The sequence below is a fragment of the Nuphar pumila genome, chromosome 3, assembly GCF_984573655.1.
Source record: "Nuphar pumila chromosome 3, dmNupPumi1.hap1.1, whole genome shotgun sequence".
NCBI classification, from domain to species: Eukaryota; Viridiplantae; Streptophyta; class Magnoliopsida; order Nymphaeales; family Nymphaeaceae; genus Nuphar; species Nuphar pumila.
In genome coordinates this window covers 112647735-112662755 of record NC_143251.1, presented here as the reverse complement: position 1 = coordinate 112662755, position 15021 = coordinate 112647735, and the positions used below count along the sequence as shown (strand labels likewise).

The following is a 15021-nucleotide window of genomic DNA, read 5'->3' as shown; positions in this document are numbered from 1 at the left end:
AGACATGTTGTCTGACCCTATATGGTTTAAAAATTTTCAGGTAATGAATAGATACTTACGTGCGAAGGCGGAAGGTTGTGACGGGGACTGAGCCTACCTTTCCTCTGCTTCAGGAATTCTGAACTCTGATTTTACTTTAATTCAATTCAATGACAAATGTGATAAAGTTTGGATATTATGGAACTTGATTTTATTTCATGCATGGTTAATTAGTTGTTAAAGTTTAAATTCCATAAGTATATATGTTTGCAAGCATTCATCTGAAGTAGCACGCCAAGTTTTATGCCCAATGTGTTTTTCCGTTGTTAACTGCTAAAAGATTTAAATGTATTTCAAAAAAAAAATCCACCAATTTCGGGTTATAAAAATTGGGGTGTTACATAATGAGTGGAGGAAGAGTACTTTGGTACCTCTATATAAGAATAAGGGTGATATACAAGATTGCACAAACTATCGTGGTATAAAACTCATGAGTCATACTATGAAACTTTGGGAGAGGGTGATTGAATCTAAGTTGAGGAAGGTTGTCATGATATCGGAGAATCAATTTGGTTTTATGCCTGAAAGATCTACTATGGAAGCTATACATCTTCTTAGACAACTTATTGAGAGAAATAGAGAGAGGAACAAAGATTTGCATATGGTTTTTATTGATTTGGAGAAGGCTTACGATAGAGTACCTAGGGACGTTCTCTGGTGGACAATGATGAAGAAAGGTGTTTCTCTCAAGTACATTAGTATAATTAAAGATATGTATGAAGGAGTAGTAACCAATGTCCGCACTTGTGGAGGGGTGACAACCAATTTTCCTATAACGGATGGGTTACATCAAGGATCTGCTTTAAGCCCTTTCCTATTTGCTATAGTGATGGATGAGCTTACGAGATCAATTCAAGAAAATGTGTCGTGGTGTATGTTGTTTGCTGATGATATTGTTTTGATTGATGAGTCTAGAGCTGGGGTTAATGCTAAGTTAGAATTATGGAGACAGACATTGGAAGCAAGAGGTTTTAAGTTGAGTAAGAGTAAGACAGAATACATGGAATGTCGATTTAGTAAGCAACGAAATAGAGATGGGAGTGTAGTGAAGCTTGGTGAGCAAGAAATATCGATGGATGATTCTTTCAAATATTTGGGATCTATCATTCAAAAGTATGGAGAAATTGATGGAGATGTAAATCATAGGATAAAGGTTGGGTGGATGAAATGGAAGAGTGCAACCGGAGTGTTGTGCGATCGTAGAATGTCATTGCGGTTGAAGGGAAAGTTTTATAGGACGACTATTAGGCCCGCTTTACTATATGGTACGGAATGTTGGGCTGCCAAGAGACATCATATTCAAAAAATGAGTGTAGCTGAGATGTGTATGCTGAGATGGATGTGTGGAAATACAATAAAAGATAAGATTCGGAACGAGGAGATACGTAAGAAGGTAGGCATTGCACCCATTGAAAATAAGATGAGAGAGAATCGTTTACGGTGGTTTGGACATATTCGATGAAGGCCTAATGATGCTCCAGTTAGAAGGATGGAGAAATGGGAAAATATATTAATTAAAAGAGGTCGGGGTAGGCCTAGGAAGACATAGATGGAGGTGATAGGAAAGGATATGAATGCTTTGAACCTCACCGAGGACATGGCATTGGATAGAAATGAATGGAGGAGAAGGATTCATGTGGAAGACCCAGAATGATTTTCTTTGTTGGTTCATATCGCCGACCCCAATTGTTTTGGGATGAAGGCGTAGTTGTTGTTGTTGTTGTATCAAAAATGGAAGGGAAAAGGGAAAACATACAAAGCAAGAGGCTGAAAGAGAAAAATGGCTAACAATTCAGAGGGCAGACAGAATTCTGCAACACACCAATATTTTCTTCCAGTTAGGCACTGAATGGAAGCACTTGGCAAACTCTCAGGCAAAACATAGCCATTGTAAATAAAAATATGGAGTGCCCGACAGCATTATTAGCAAGCCCATAATCCATCAAAATCATCTGCATCGACAGTCAATATCTGGAAACAACCATGTAACTAAATGATGTAACAGAGTATCAGCTTCCCGTGGTAATCGGTAAATTTCCTATCAGATGACAACTGACATGGCTTCTACTAACAAAAATCATCTATTGAAAAGACTCTTAACAACTTCAAGACCCTTCAACACACCCCATCAAAGAACCCATCCTTGAAAAAGTTTATGTATTTAGCTCTAAACCAGCTGCTCTCAGTGGATGATTGTAACTCAAAGAACAAGTCATGGGACTTGAATGAACTCACATAGCTTACAAGAAAGGAATGAGTTCCAGATCAATGCAATTAGCCATAGAACAATAATGTATGAGTAACATCAGTCTGAACAAGGCCCAATTCCGAAACATTGGTTTCAACATCTTCGCTTAATATTTTGGGCAGTCCTTTTGCTTCTCCATACCTCCCTTATGTCCATCTCAGTTGTTTGTCTATTTATGAACAACTTTGAGGAGGATTGTTGAACTTCTCACAAAAATAAGTGAAATTCAAGAACAAGTACAAGCTGCTAACAAATGAGTATCTTTCAATCTTCCTCCATCCCTCAAGTATATGCACTAATTGGATTTAATCTGAGAGACATTCGGCCAAGGAGGTTTCAACATCAGATCATATGTTCTAATAATCAAGCCATTTAATGAACTCTATATTCACTCAAACCAGATGAAACTAACATTACCTTCATTCAGCAAGCTTAAAAGAACTGTTGTATGTTAGACTGATTAAATAACATAGAAATTATATTTCTCAATATATAAGCAGCTAATACGATTAAGAAGCATGGGAGTTCTCTTTTTCATTATTAGTGTGCCACCTTGAGTAAATAGACCATACTTAGGCTTCGATTACCTACACAACATATTCTATAAGGAACTTGAGGAGCGAACCATCTTACAGAAGCTAACATCTCCCGAGTGTGGAGGATGTCAACACAGGCGTGTTCTTTCCCAGAGAGTGGATGATAGGTGAATGACACAGTATTAATGGTGTATACAGCAAAACTGATCCGAAGAATGCAAACTCAGATATTAGAATTTCAGTCCAGTGAAAGCTCATTTAGATTTCAATGAACCAACACACGTTAACCATATGGAGAAACATCAAGTAATAGAACTATAAGAACTGCATTACATAATGCAACTTTCCACATTCTCAAGTTTTCGCGAGTGTCCTCTTGGTAGCAACTTTCCATATGAACTGTAATTTTAGCTGAAATGTTCAAACACCAATTTTCAGTTAGTGCATTCACATTAGGAGAAGTGGATAAGACAAGCAATAGTGAATGGGCAAAATGACATATACCCTGCTAAGTGACTATCCAATGAATAGTATTAAATGCAACAAATGTTAACAATAATAAAGGTGAGAACCAGAAGCATATTCAAACCCTTCGCCAAAAGAGAATTTAATTTACCAAGCTGCTAACTTCAACAGAATAACATAAATTTTCCCTCCACCCTGCCAGAAAACAAAGAAAGAACCAATACGCACAAGTTCCCCTTTGTCAATAATCACAGGTAGCAACAATACCATTGGTATCACTAACTAAGCATAATGAAAACCACAAAGTTGCGAATTTCTTCTATATAGCACATAGCTTATAATTCTCATAAACAAAATCTACCCCCAAGAGAAAACAAGATTCTTGAAACAGGAAAAAGAAGAAACAAAAGGAGTGCAAAAATCAAGTTCTCGTTGAGCTTCTAACACTGGACCACATCTGAGAAAACGCCGCAACGACGTGAGGCGCCGCTCCGGTGATCCCTCGGAGCACCCCTCCGGCTGCGACCCCGACCGCCAGAATCTCTGAGAAGCCCGGCTTCGAGTCGACCTTCATCTCCAGGATAGCGAGGCGGGTGTTGGCGTTATCGAGCTTCCTTGCTGTCTCCACCATGAATCTGTTCTTCTTGTTCCTTCCAGACCCAGTAACTCTGTACAGAATGGTCTGCAGGTCCTGAATTACCTTCAATGAGGCCTCCTTGGTGTCCAGACCCTCTGCCTCATACATGGCCACAAGCTCTTCTGGTGTTGGTGGTTTCCTTTTCTGGGTGTCCTTTTCCTTCTGGAGAGGTAGAAGAGGAGGAGAAAGTGGGAGACTTAGTGGTGGTGGGGTTGCAGAGGAAGAACCCACCGTCTCCATTCTGGTCTGTGATAAACCCTAAAGGCTTCTGGGGTTTTGAAGATAAAAGTGGACAGTGAATCAGCATGGGCCTGCCTCAATGGATAAAAACAGGGTTGTTTTATATGCCCACCTTGTTATATACTTTTGGAAAAAAATCATACCTTCAACTTCGTAAAAGCTTTGAAAATAAGCCCTGTAACATTCTGCTGACATCTATCAATTTAGAAAGAATTTCACCGACTTTTTTTTCAGTTATTAATTTTAAAGTCTTGTTTTTTAAAATTTTGACAGAGGATCGAGTGCAATGTGATTGCACAAAAATTATGCATTAAGCACCCGATCCATCATGTCTTGGGACCCACACCTGACAGAGCCAGTCCTCCTCAAGATAGAGGGTGAATCTGGTGATCAGGTGCTTAATGCACAAATATTTGTGCAATCACTCACCCGCGAATTCATTGAAATAAAAATCTTCACAGTCGCCTTGTCGGAACTCACTCACTCAGATTCGACCTCAAAGCAAGAGACATGCACCCATGTGTTTCTAACGATGGCATATCAAGTGCAATCACATTGCACATTTTAGTGTGGGGTTGCACTTGATCTTGTAGGATATAAGGGCCACCCCAATGGTTGTACCCTTTCAACCATAAGGGCAATATGGCATGATAAAGTTATAAGATCAAAGATAAAACAAGTTACACTGTACATGTCTTGTTCAAAGGACACTTGAGGTTGACGGATCACTTCTCTATTAGACAAGATGGGTCCCAGGGGCTGGTTCTACGTATGATGCAAGCATGCATTACAGTAATTAAGAATTATCACAAGTTTTACATATTATCAATTTCTATAAAAAAATAAGAAATCTAGTGAAAGGCAAGAGGTTGTGATCAAACCATCTATCCGTAGAGATTTATCGTGTAACAGACCATATCCTCGACCCTAGGTCCATCCCTTCCACGAGTATATTAAGATCTTACAGTGGTATCAGAGCGAGGCAGTGTGCATGCATGGCAAAGAGATTCTGCCATCATAAAAAGTTGGGAAAAAACCCGAAAAGGATTTAGTGAATAAAGGTCAGTGAATAGTTGTTTTTTGGCAAAAAAAGTGAACAAAAAGTTCTTGTTTGTGGAAACTGAAAATCTGATATTTCTTGGGTAAAAAAAAACAAAAGTACCTAATTTTTCTAATAATCGGCCACCATTTGGATTTGCCATCAGAAGAGTTGGAGTCGTGTTTGGTGATACAATCCACCTTGTTTCTTATTTCTGCATAAAAAATAGAAATCTCAAGGTGTAGTTAATACGACAGAAAAAACAAAAACAGATTTTTTTTCAAGGGTCGCCAAAAGTCATCGAACGCCAAAAGTTTTTGATAGGCAAAAACTCTATAGAACAGTGATAGAGATGCAAACATCACCATTTTTTATGAATATAACTATGATGAATTAAAGTCATTGCTATGATAAGAACATAAATCTTCATACAACCATGCCTTATATACTACATCAGAATATTGTAGTTGAGAAAAGAAATAGGACCCTAATGGATATGACCAAATCCATGTTAGCACATGTAAACCTTTTTAAAAAGTTTTTGAAAGAAGTTATAAGCATTGTCATATATATTCTTAATAAGGTCTCTTCTAAGGTTGTAGATCTAAGTCATCTACCAAAGTAGGGCTCTTCAACATATGTGTCAATTCTTAGTCAATTGAGGGATAATTTGAATAATGAGACTATCAGGTGCATCTTTAAGGGGTACCCAAAGAGATTAAACGATATTATAGACTATATAATCATCAGAAAAGATTTATAAAAAGTAAGAAAGTGAAATTCCTGAAAAGTAAAGAACTTTGATCTTGAGGAAGATTGTAAAATTTGACATTTTCCTTACTTTTATAATATATAGATAAGAAAATTTTTGAGGCATTTTTTATGATTTTTCAGTGTATGATTGCCTTTTCAAGCATTTTTTAGAAGAATGGTCATTATTTCATCGAAAATGAAGTTAAAGTGAGCCTGACAAGTTCCAAGCATATTGTGGGCATTTTGGGGTTAATTCAAGGACATTTTGATCGCCAGGGTCAAGATTGTCCAACCTTGAGTTGACCCATCGGGGTCAATTATAACAACCCCAAAATCTCGGACTTGTAACTTTTAGGAAAATTTTGAAAGCCTTATAATCATTCTTTTATCCGAATTTTAAATAGTAATTCAGCAAAAAATAGTATTTTAAAATAACAACTCAACAGACCTTGGGCGTATTACTTGTGAACCTTTCCTTTACACATCAGATTCGTAACTCTGTATATTCATTAAAACCAAATAGATTCAAAATGAGGTTTTAAAGTTTGTACAAAAAATAAAATTTCAAAGAAACCCTTTTACCAAATTATAAAAGATGTCCTCATAAGTCAAATTACAAAAGAGTCACATCTTGATACCATCATGCCATCGTGACATCATTTGTCGTACCGACCTAATCATCACTTTTACCTATGAAACGAGGTCAGATCGATAAAAATTCGGTAAGTGCATAGATATAACAAATCAGAATAAGACTAATACATGCATAGTTCCATTCGTGATATGCAGTTTAACATAAGTAAAAATGAGTATGCTAATCTTATTTCTGTATCGTTCCAATATTATCAGATGTCTTCGAAGAGTGAGCAAAATGAGTAAAATAAGCATAATGAGCATGTTAACAAAATTCAGAACCAAACTAATATATACGTTGTTCCTTTCACGATGTGTAAGTCAAAATGAGTAAAATGAATATGATAATTTTGTTTTGATATTAACTATCATGAGGGTACACACTAAAAACACGTAGAAATAACTGAGACTCCCTAAGGGTTTGTTATGTTATGTATTTTGATACCCCGAACAACTAGTTGAGTCTGCTCTTAAGGGGACGGCTAATGACCAAGAGAGAATTCCCCAGAAGCCACTCGTTCAAGGGATGCATCCAACTTCTGCAGAAGCCCATGAAAACTAGACACTGAGTCATTTGCTCGAGGGTAGTTGTCAACAACCTGTCCATCAAAGTTTTTGTACCATCATATCCTCTCTCGATAGAACCAAGAAACGAATGGGTACGTCAAGATCTACTTTAACTGACAACTCATTCTGCATGCTCTGGTCTTTCAACCAAATCGAGCATCTTACCTGTGAAGGTGATGATCACCATTTATGTGATTTTCATGTTATCATTGTACATTTGTATGCTACAAGGTTACCATAAACCTCTCATCTGATCATTATAGTACTAACATGTCGTGCATGTCTGATAGAACTACTACGATGAAAGGGGTATCGGTTCCTCATAAATAAACCTCAACTTTTTGTGCTCTTGGCCGAGGAGATCTGAGTCATTTTCAAATATCAAACAAAAGATTGTACGTACTTTCTAGGGCTACGCAGGTTTGAGAAAAAGACTTGGATGTGAATGAGCAACCGTCAAGTATTCATTTTTTCTTTTCAAAATCACACATATTCAAATACTGGAATCTCCCAAGAAATCCCTTTTTCTTTAAAGCTTTGGCGGACATGTGTGAATTTGCGCCTTTAAAAAGAACAAGTATAATACAAGATAGGAAAGAGTATGCAAAATTGTGTACCTTATAAGGTTGTATATATGTACGTATAATACATATATTATATAATGCAGGCCTATGCACATTACAGTGTGACAACAATGTATAAAGCATGACTCGATGTGCAAAACCACACATCGAGCTAAATAAATGTATAAGCAAGGTATGATATATAAAATCATACCCCGGTTAAATAAATGTGAAAGCAGTGCATGAGGTACAAAATTGTACCTCGGCTAAATAAATGTGTAAGCAGTAGCATGTGCATGTGATAGCGCAGCAGCAAAGTAAATGACATAAAGAAAGACTCGATATATGAAACCACACATCGAGTTAAATAAATTACGTAAGTAGTATACGAGGTACAAAACCATACCTCGACTAAATAAATGCATAAGCAATAGCTTGTGCATGTGATAGTGCGACGATAAAGTAAATGACATAAAGCAAGACTCGATGTATGAAACCACACATTGAGTTAAATAAATTAGGTAAACAGTGCACGAGGTACAAAATCATACCTTGACTAAATAAATGCGTAAGCAATAGCCTGTGCACATGATAGTGTGGCGGCAAAGTAAATGACATAAATTTAAATGGACAAGGATACGCAAAACTGCATCCTTGAGTTAAACACACACACACACACACACACACACATATATATATATATATATATATATATATATATATATATATATATATATATGTGTGTGTGTGTGTGTGTGTGTGTGTGTGTGTGTGTTAGAAGTGTTCTGCCATTGTCCTCATATGCAACTTTCCCCTACCTCGGAGATGGTCGAACTTGATGACGATTCCAAACGTAGGTCTTTAGAGGTTTATGCCTTGGTGTGCGTGCTACGTCCATTGCTTTGATGGGGTGTGCTAAAAGGCATTTTTATTGTGCTACAAACGAGAACAATGTGATAACTTAAATTAATAAAATAAGCAATGCTTTGTGTTGTGTGGTCAAACCCGAGCCCAGTTCAAGCCGACCAAACCGAGCCGGGCTCGGTACAAGAAGCGGGCAGTAGAACTCAACTGAGCCAGGCTCAGCTTGCTAACTGAGTCGGCTCAGTCTGAAAGCGGAGACCGAGCTGAGATCGGTTCTAGCCTAGCTTAGCTCGGCGGTCAGGTCAAGCCCGACCTGGCCCCCATGCTGTGACAGGAAAGGGGATGACGAGGCTACATTCCCTTATATCCTAACTCGTAGATAGAACCCCACAATGCGATAGGGGCTGACCCTGTTGAGGCCCAGCTCGACTGAGGGTGCGATAAGGGGGTTGGGCTCGACGATCAGGCCGAGTCCGGCCAGACCACTTTTGGCTTGCCAGAAAAATGTGCATAGAGAGGGAGCAGGAGGGTCGTGAGCTCAAGCCTTGCTCAGTTTGGCCCATGCCAACAACAGCCCTGGTTGCTACCATTGAGGGCCGCCGAGCAGGTCTGAGAAAAAGAGAGAGAGAAGTTAAGCACCCCCCCCCCTCACACACACACACACACACACACCTGAGTCCCAGGGGTACCCTGGTTTAGGAGGCCTCCCACCACCATGCGCAAGGCGCATGGGAAGAAGGTGAGCCAGAGGGTCGACCCTCCTGCCTATGCAAACAAAGAGGGGGTAGGAGACCCTCCTATCTACGTAAACAAAAGAGGGAGGGTAGGAGGGTCACACCTCCTACCAGCGCAAACAGAGAGGGAGCAGAAGCCCCAACTATCGATGTAAACAACAATAAAAAAGGAGGGGCAGGAGGGCTGGCATTGTCCTGTCGACGCCAAACCGAGAGAAGGAAAGAGGGAGAGGGCAGAGCGACATGAGGCAATGGTTCTTCCTCTTGTCCAGCAAAATAGAAGAAGAGATGGGGGATGAGGGGAGTGATGCCCTCCTCCCTGCCGTTAACAAAGAGACGAAAGAAAGGGGGTAGGGGAAAGGAGAGGCAAAAAAAAAAGAGGGGGCAGGAGACGTACCTGAGGCGGTTCAGGTGTCGTCGACGTTGAATAGAGCTTCCGACGAAGGGGGCTTCGGCGAGATGGTTGGGGGTCGGGGAGAGAGTTGCGCAGGGGAGAGGGAGAAATGGAGAGAGAGAAGAGAGAGAGAGATCGTGTTGGGGGCTCGGGGCGGGGGGGTTCCACATCTTCCTTACAAGGAAAACCCCCTTGCGAGCGTGTTTAAATAAGGCACAGGAAGGTCTTCGTCGACCCGTATCTGGGTCGAATCCAACCTGGATCTAAAACCTTTTTTTTTTTTAAAAGTGTGTTACATCAATTGTGAGAAGGCCATTTTTGGCCATTCTTAGTTGACCAAATGACAGAGTATAATTTTTGGTTTAAGAAAGGTTAGGAATGGGTTCAGAGGACCCATTCAAAAATCTTTCGACATGCAAGGTTAAATTGATCCTTGTATTGTCAGGGCCGCCGCTCAGTTGGACCAACCCCAGTAGGACTGGCCCTAGTTGGCCAATTAGGTTGGACCCAGTTAGCTTAATTAGAGCCTTTTTCGAGTTTGACCGGTCATGATCCGGGGTCCAACCCTATTTTATGAGAGAGAAGGGAATACTCTCATCTCATCCCCATGACTTCCCCCCTTCTCTCCCTCTTTGCCCTAGCCGACCCTCTTTCTCCCTCATCCCCCCTTCTTTCTCCGACCGACCCTCTTCTCTGGCCAACTTTTTGGGCAACTGGAGGTGTGCCACCACCCCCATCCCATCCTCCTCCTTGCTACCGTAGTAGATGTTTGTGGGAGCCTCCTTGTCGTAACATTGGAGCGCCCAAACAAAACGAGAATGACTGGTGGTAGGCCATTTAATTCCCTACTATTAATCTTCTCCCACATTGTTTTCAACCAATCGTTATAGTATTTTAATTCTTTTTGTTTTCTTTTCATTGTTTGTTGTGTGGGTAGACCCTAAGGAGGCACACTAGAGACGCGCCTAGGGATTGTGTCTGTTAGAATAACGATTAAAGGTAGGTGTTGACCCCTCCCTTCATCTTAGTGGCATATGTAGGCACGATTTGAGTGTGTGAATGACCAAAAATCTAGAATGTATGCAAAAATTTGTGAATGTTATAGTTTAGGTTTTGTTTTATTTTTTTTCTTGTTGTGTTATACTAAACCAAATAAAAAAATTTATATGCACATTTTAGTGCATAGACCTGCGATTTTCCATGCTTTAGAATTTTGCCTAAATAGGCCCTCTGATTTTCTGTTTTGAGCATGAGTTAGATGTTTTTCCTTTGTGTTCTGAGATTTCTTTTAGATTTTAATGAGAATGTATCAATCTAAAAGATGATATCAAAATCTGAAAAAAAAATAATTATATATATTTTAATGTATAGACCTGCAGATTTTCATGTTTTGAAATTTTGCCTAAATAAGCCCTGCGATTTTCTATTTTGGGCATGAGTTTGATGTTTTCTCTTTGTGTTCTAAGATTTTTTTTAGGTTTTAATGAGAATATATGAATCTGGAATATGATATGCAATCTGGAAAAAAAAAACTCTTGTATCTGAATACAAAGGCCTGTAATTTTTTTTGTTATTCCTATATGTGCCCTACAACTTTCTATTTTGTGCATGATTGAGATGTTTTTCTTTGAGCCATGATTTTTTTTTTGAGTTTTAAATGAGAATATGTGAAATTAAAATGTGATATGTAAATGTGAAAAAAAATATGTATTAGAGAAGAGAATGGAAAGAAAAAAAAGTGTTTAATACAAACAATAGAGGCCTGTGATTTTTTTATTTTGGACATTGATGCTTGAATGGACCCGTCATTTTCTATTTTGGCTTGAATGAACATGTATCTAAATTATATCAATTGTGTTTTGATGTTGTGAATGAAATTTGAAAAAAAAAATAGGAAAGAGAATGAAAAGAAAATGTTTAAAGTAACCATAGAGGCTTACAAATTTTCTATTTTGTACTTTGTTGCATGTACTGCCCTGTGGTTTTCTATTTTGGTATGACTTGACACTTATTTGAATTATATAAACTATACTTTGATGTTGTGAATGAAATCTGAAAAAAAATATATAAAATATATTATTTCAAATGAATATACATAAGACCTGAGATTTCCAGTTTTGAACTTTTCTTTTTTTGAGGCTTATGGTTTTCTGTTTTGGTGTTAATATATGTTCTTTTAACACATAAAAGGTATGTGGTTCATATGCACTTTGATGAAATGGTTTTTTTTCCTATTCTTTTGGTTCATCAACTAGTTGTTGTCATGTTTTTATAAACATCCCAAGACTTTAGGTTTTAATTGATTGTTGTCATGTTTTTATAAACAACCTTGTAATGTAGTTTTTTTTAGAGTTGTTGTCATGTTAATGCCAACAGCCCTGCACTTTAGTTTTTAATGGATTGTTGTCATGTTTTTATAAATCGCCCTGTATTGTATTTTTTTTAGTTGTTGTCATGTTAATGCAAAAAGCCCTGCACTTTAGTTTTAATGGATTGTTGTCATGTTAATATAAACAACCATGCATTTTAGTTTTTAAATGAGTTGCTATCATGTTTTTATAAACAACCCTCTGTTGTAGTTTTTAAATAAATTGTTGTCATGTTACATCCCTGCACTGTAGTTTTTAAATAAATTGTTGGCATGTTATGTAAATAGCCCTGCACTTGAGTTTTTAAATGAACTGTTGTCATGACTAATGCAAACAGCCTTGCATTTTAGTCTTTTTATGAATTGTTGTCTTGTTAATGCAAACTACCCTGCACTTTAGTTTTTTTTATGAACTGATATTGTAACGCTCGTGAAAAAAAATCGTGTCTGACTCGTGTCAGACACGTGCCCTGCACGTGTCAGACACGTGTCAGGGTTTGAACCCCTGTGTCGGACCCGGATTCGGGCTGGACCCGAGCTCGAGCTGACCTGCGACCCGGCTTCTCGAATTCTCGAGAAGTCGGTGTCCTTATAAGGACAGCGTCTCAGGCGAGGGTCCAAAACCCTCGCCCCTTCTCTCTCCTCGACCGATCTCCTCTGCTCTGTCTCCCTCGCAGCTGCCGCCGACGACTGGAGATGCCGGCGAGCAGCTCAGTCCGGCAGCCTCCTCGACGACCAGCGCTCCTCTCTGCGGCCACCGACGTCGGCCACTCGTGGCCGGCCACCTCTTCGCAAAAAAAACCCCTCTCTGTTGTTTCTCCCTGCAGCTGCCGCCGAGAAGCACTGTCTCCCCTTCAGTCGTCGGCGACTCACAACCGGCATCCTCAGCCGACGACGACCAACGATCCTTCCTGCAATCGTTGAGCATCGGCGATTTGTCGTCGGTCGCCACTCATCTCCCCTCAGCTTCTCCCCTCTTTCTCGGCTCCCCTTCGTTGGAGGCTGACGTTGTTGACCCTGACGCCGGAGTTGTCGGCCACTCCTCTCCTTCGATTCGCTGTCATCGGTGAGTGCTGCCGCCGACAACTCGCCACCGACCTTGTTTTTTGTTTTCTGCGCCTCTTCTCTATCAGGCCCCCCTTGTCTTCCTCTAGCCGACCTGTTGCTGCCACTTCAGGCTTCCATCGTGCTGGCGACCTCGCCCCCCGACGACTCCCCCGTGGTCGTGGTCTCCCGAGGTATAAACCTCTACTCCCTTCTCCTTTGTGTAAGGGTTGATCGACAGGGAAGCTGAGCCCCCTGCCGTCACCTCTTGTCGGCAAGGGGTTAAACCCCCCTTGCCTCCCTTTCTGTTGTTGGTCGATAGGGGGCTGAGCCCTCTGTCGTCGACTCTTCTTGGCAAGGGGTTCCACCCCCTGTCACTTTTCCTTGTTTCTCGGTAGGGGGCGGGGTCCCTCTGCCTTTGTGATTGTCTTCAGCAAGAGGCTTTGCACCCCTGCCTTTTTTTGTTTCCCGGCAGAGGGCGAGCCCCCCCTGCTCTCTTATCGCTTTTTGGTAGGGGGAGAAGCTCCCCCTGCCCTTTGTTGCTTCTCGGCATGGAGCGGAGCCCCCCTGCTCTCCTGTTGTTCCTCGGCAGGGGGTTCTGCCCCCCCCCCCCCCCCCCTGCCTCCTTTGGTTTTCCTGCAGGGGGCAGAGCCCCCCTGCACCCTCTGTTGTTCCTCGGCAGGAGGCTTTGTCCCCTTGGCTCCTGCGTTTTGCTGGCAGGGGGCGAAGCCCCCCTGCTTTCCTGTTTTCGAGCAGGGGCTTGCCCCTGCATTTCAGTTGTTTTCTGGCAAGGGGCTTTGCCTCCTTGCCTTGTTCTTGCTGCCGGTAGGGGCAGAGCCCCTGCTTGTTTGCGTTCCTAGCGGGGGGCTGCGCTCCTATCTCGTGTTCTGACAGGGGTGTTTCTCCCCTGCCTTGTTGTGGCAGGGAGCTTTTGCTCCCTCCGTGCCTTTCTTTGTGCTGGCAGACAGGGAGCTCCTGCTCCCTGCCTCTGCTATTGTTGCCAAGCAAAGCTGAGGCCCCTGCCTCTGGCACCCTTGTCTGCGGGATGCAGAGTTCCTGCATCTGCCTCCTGCAGGCAGGGAGCCTTGTTGTGTTTGTTGCTTCTCGTTTATATTACGGCATATACTAACGTTCTAAGCTCTCCAGGTTGAACGGTGGATCCATCTCGCCCTCTGTGGCTCGAGCTCTTGTTTGCCTACGCTGCATGCGTACGAGGACCCACAACCCCTTAAGATAGGGGATTCTTGCGTGAAAGGACAATGAACTGATAAATGCTAAAATAAGAAAGATAACTAAAAGATGACGATATATGTATATGTATAATATATATATGTATGTCTTTACCTTCAAGGATGCGGTTTCACGATCCTTGTTCTCTTTACTTTCTCGCACTTTCCTTTCTGTCGCCGCTGCGCTATATGTGCTTAGGCTTTCCATTTCTGTCTTTACATTCCATGTCTTTTGAATCAAGGGCGCGGTTTCGCGATCCTTGTCCTCTTTACTTTTTCGCATTTTACTTTCCTGCTGCACTGCGCTTTGCGCCCTGACATTTACTTGCTTATGTCTGCTTTGTTCTTTAGGATGCAAACACTGGTCCTCCTTTATGTTCATGCACTTTACTTTCTTGCATTTACTTGTTGCCCCGCGCTTTATGCGCCATGGCTTTGCTTCTTGCTTTACTATTCGTACTTTACTTTCCTGTACTGTCGTGCTTGCTCTTGCACTTGCCTTTTGCTTGTGTTCGTTCTTACCTTGTTGTTGCCCTTCGTGCATGTATTCTTATCTCCGTCGTATGCTTCTTTACTTGTTTACGCTTATCGTTTAGTTGAGGTGCAACCCCATGCCTCGTGAGTCGTCCTTTACACTTGCGTAGTCAGTATAGGATCTCGTACTTCAC

At 41.1% G+C, this 15021-nt stretch overlaps 1 protein-coding gene across 1 annotated transcript; it reads right to left on the bottom strand.

Annotated features, from left to right (window-relative positions):
* Positions 1-3709: 3709 nt before the first annotated feature.
* On the bottom strand, positions 3710-4165 carry LOC149843333 (uncharacterized). Its single transcript, XM_090000888.1, has one exon. It carries the CDS (start codon positions 4163-4165, stop codon positions 3710-3712), a length of 456 nt encoding a protein of 151 aa, XP_089857014.1.
* Between the last annotated feature and the right edge of the window lie 10856 nt (positions 4166-15021).

Coding starts and splice junctions, on each gene's coding strand:
- LOC149843333 (XM_090000888.1), bottom strand. CDS start 4,165: ATGGAGACGGTGGGTTCTTCCTCTGCAACCCCACCACCACTAAGTCTC.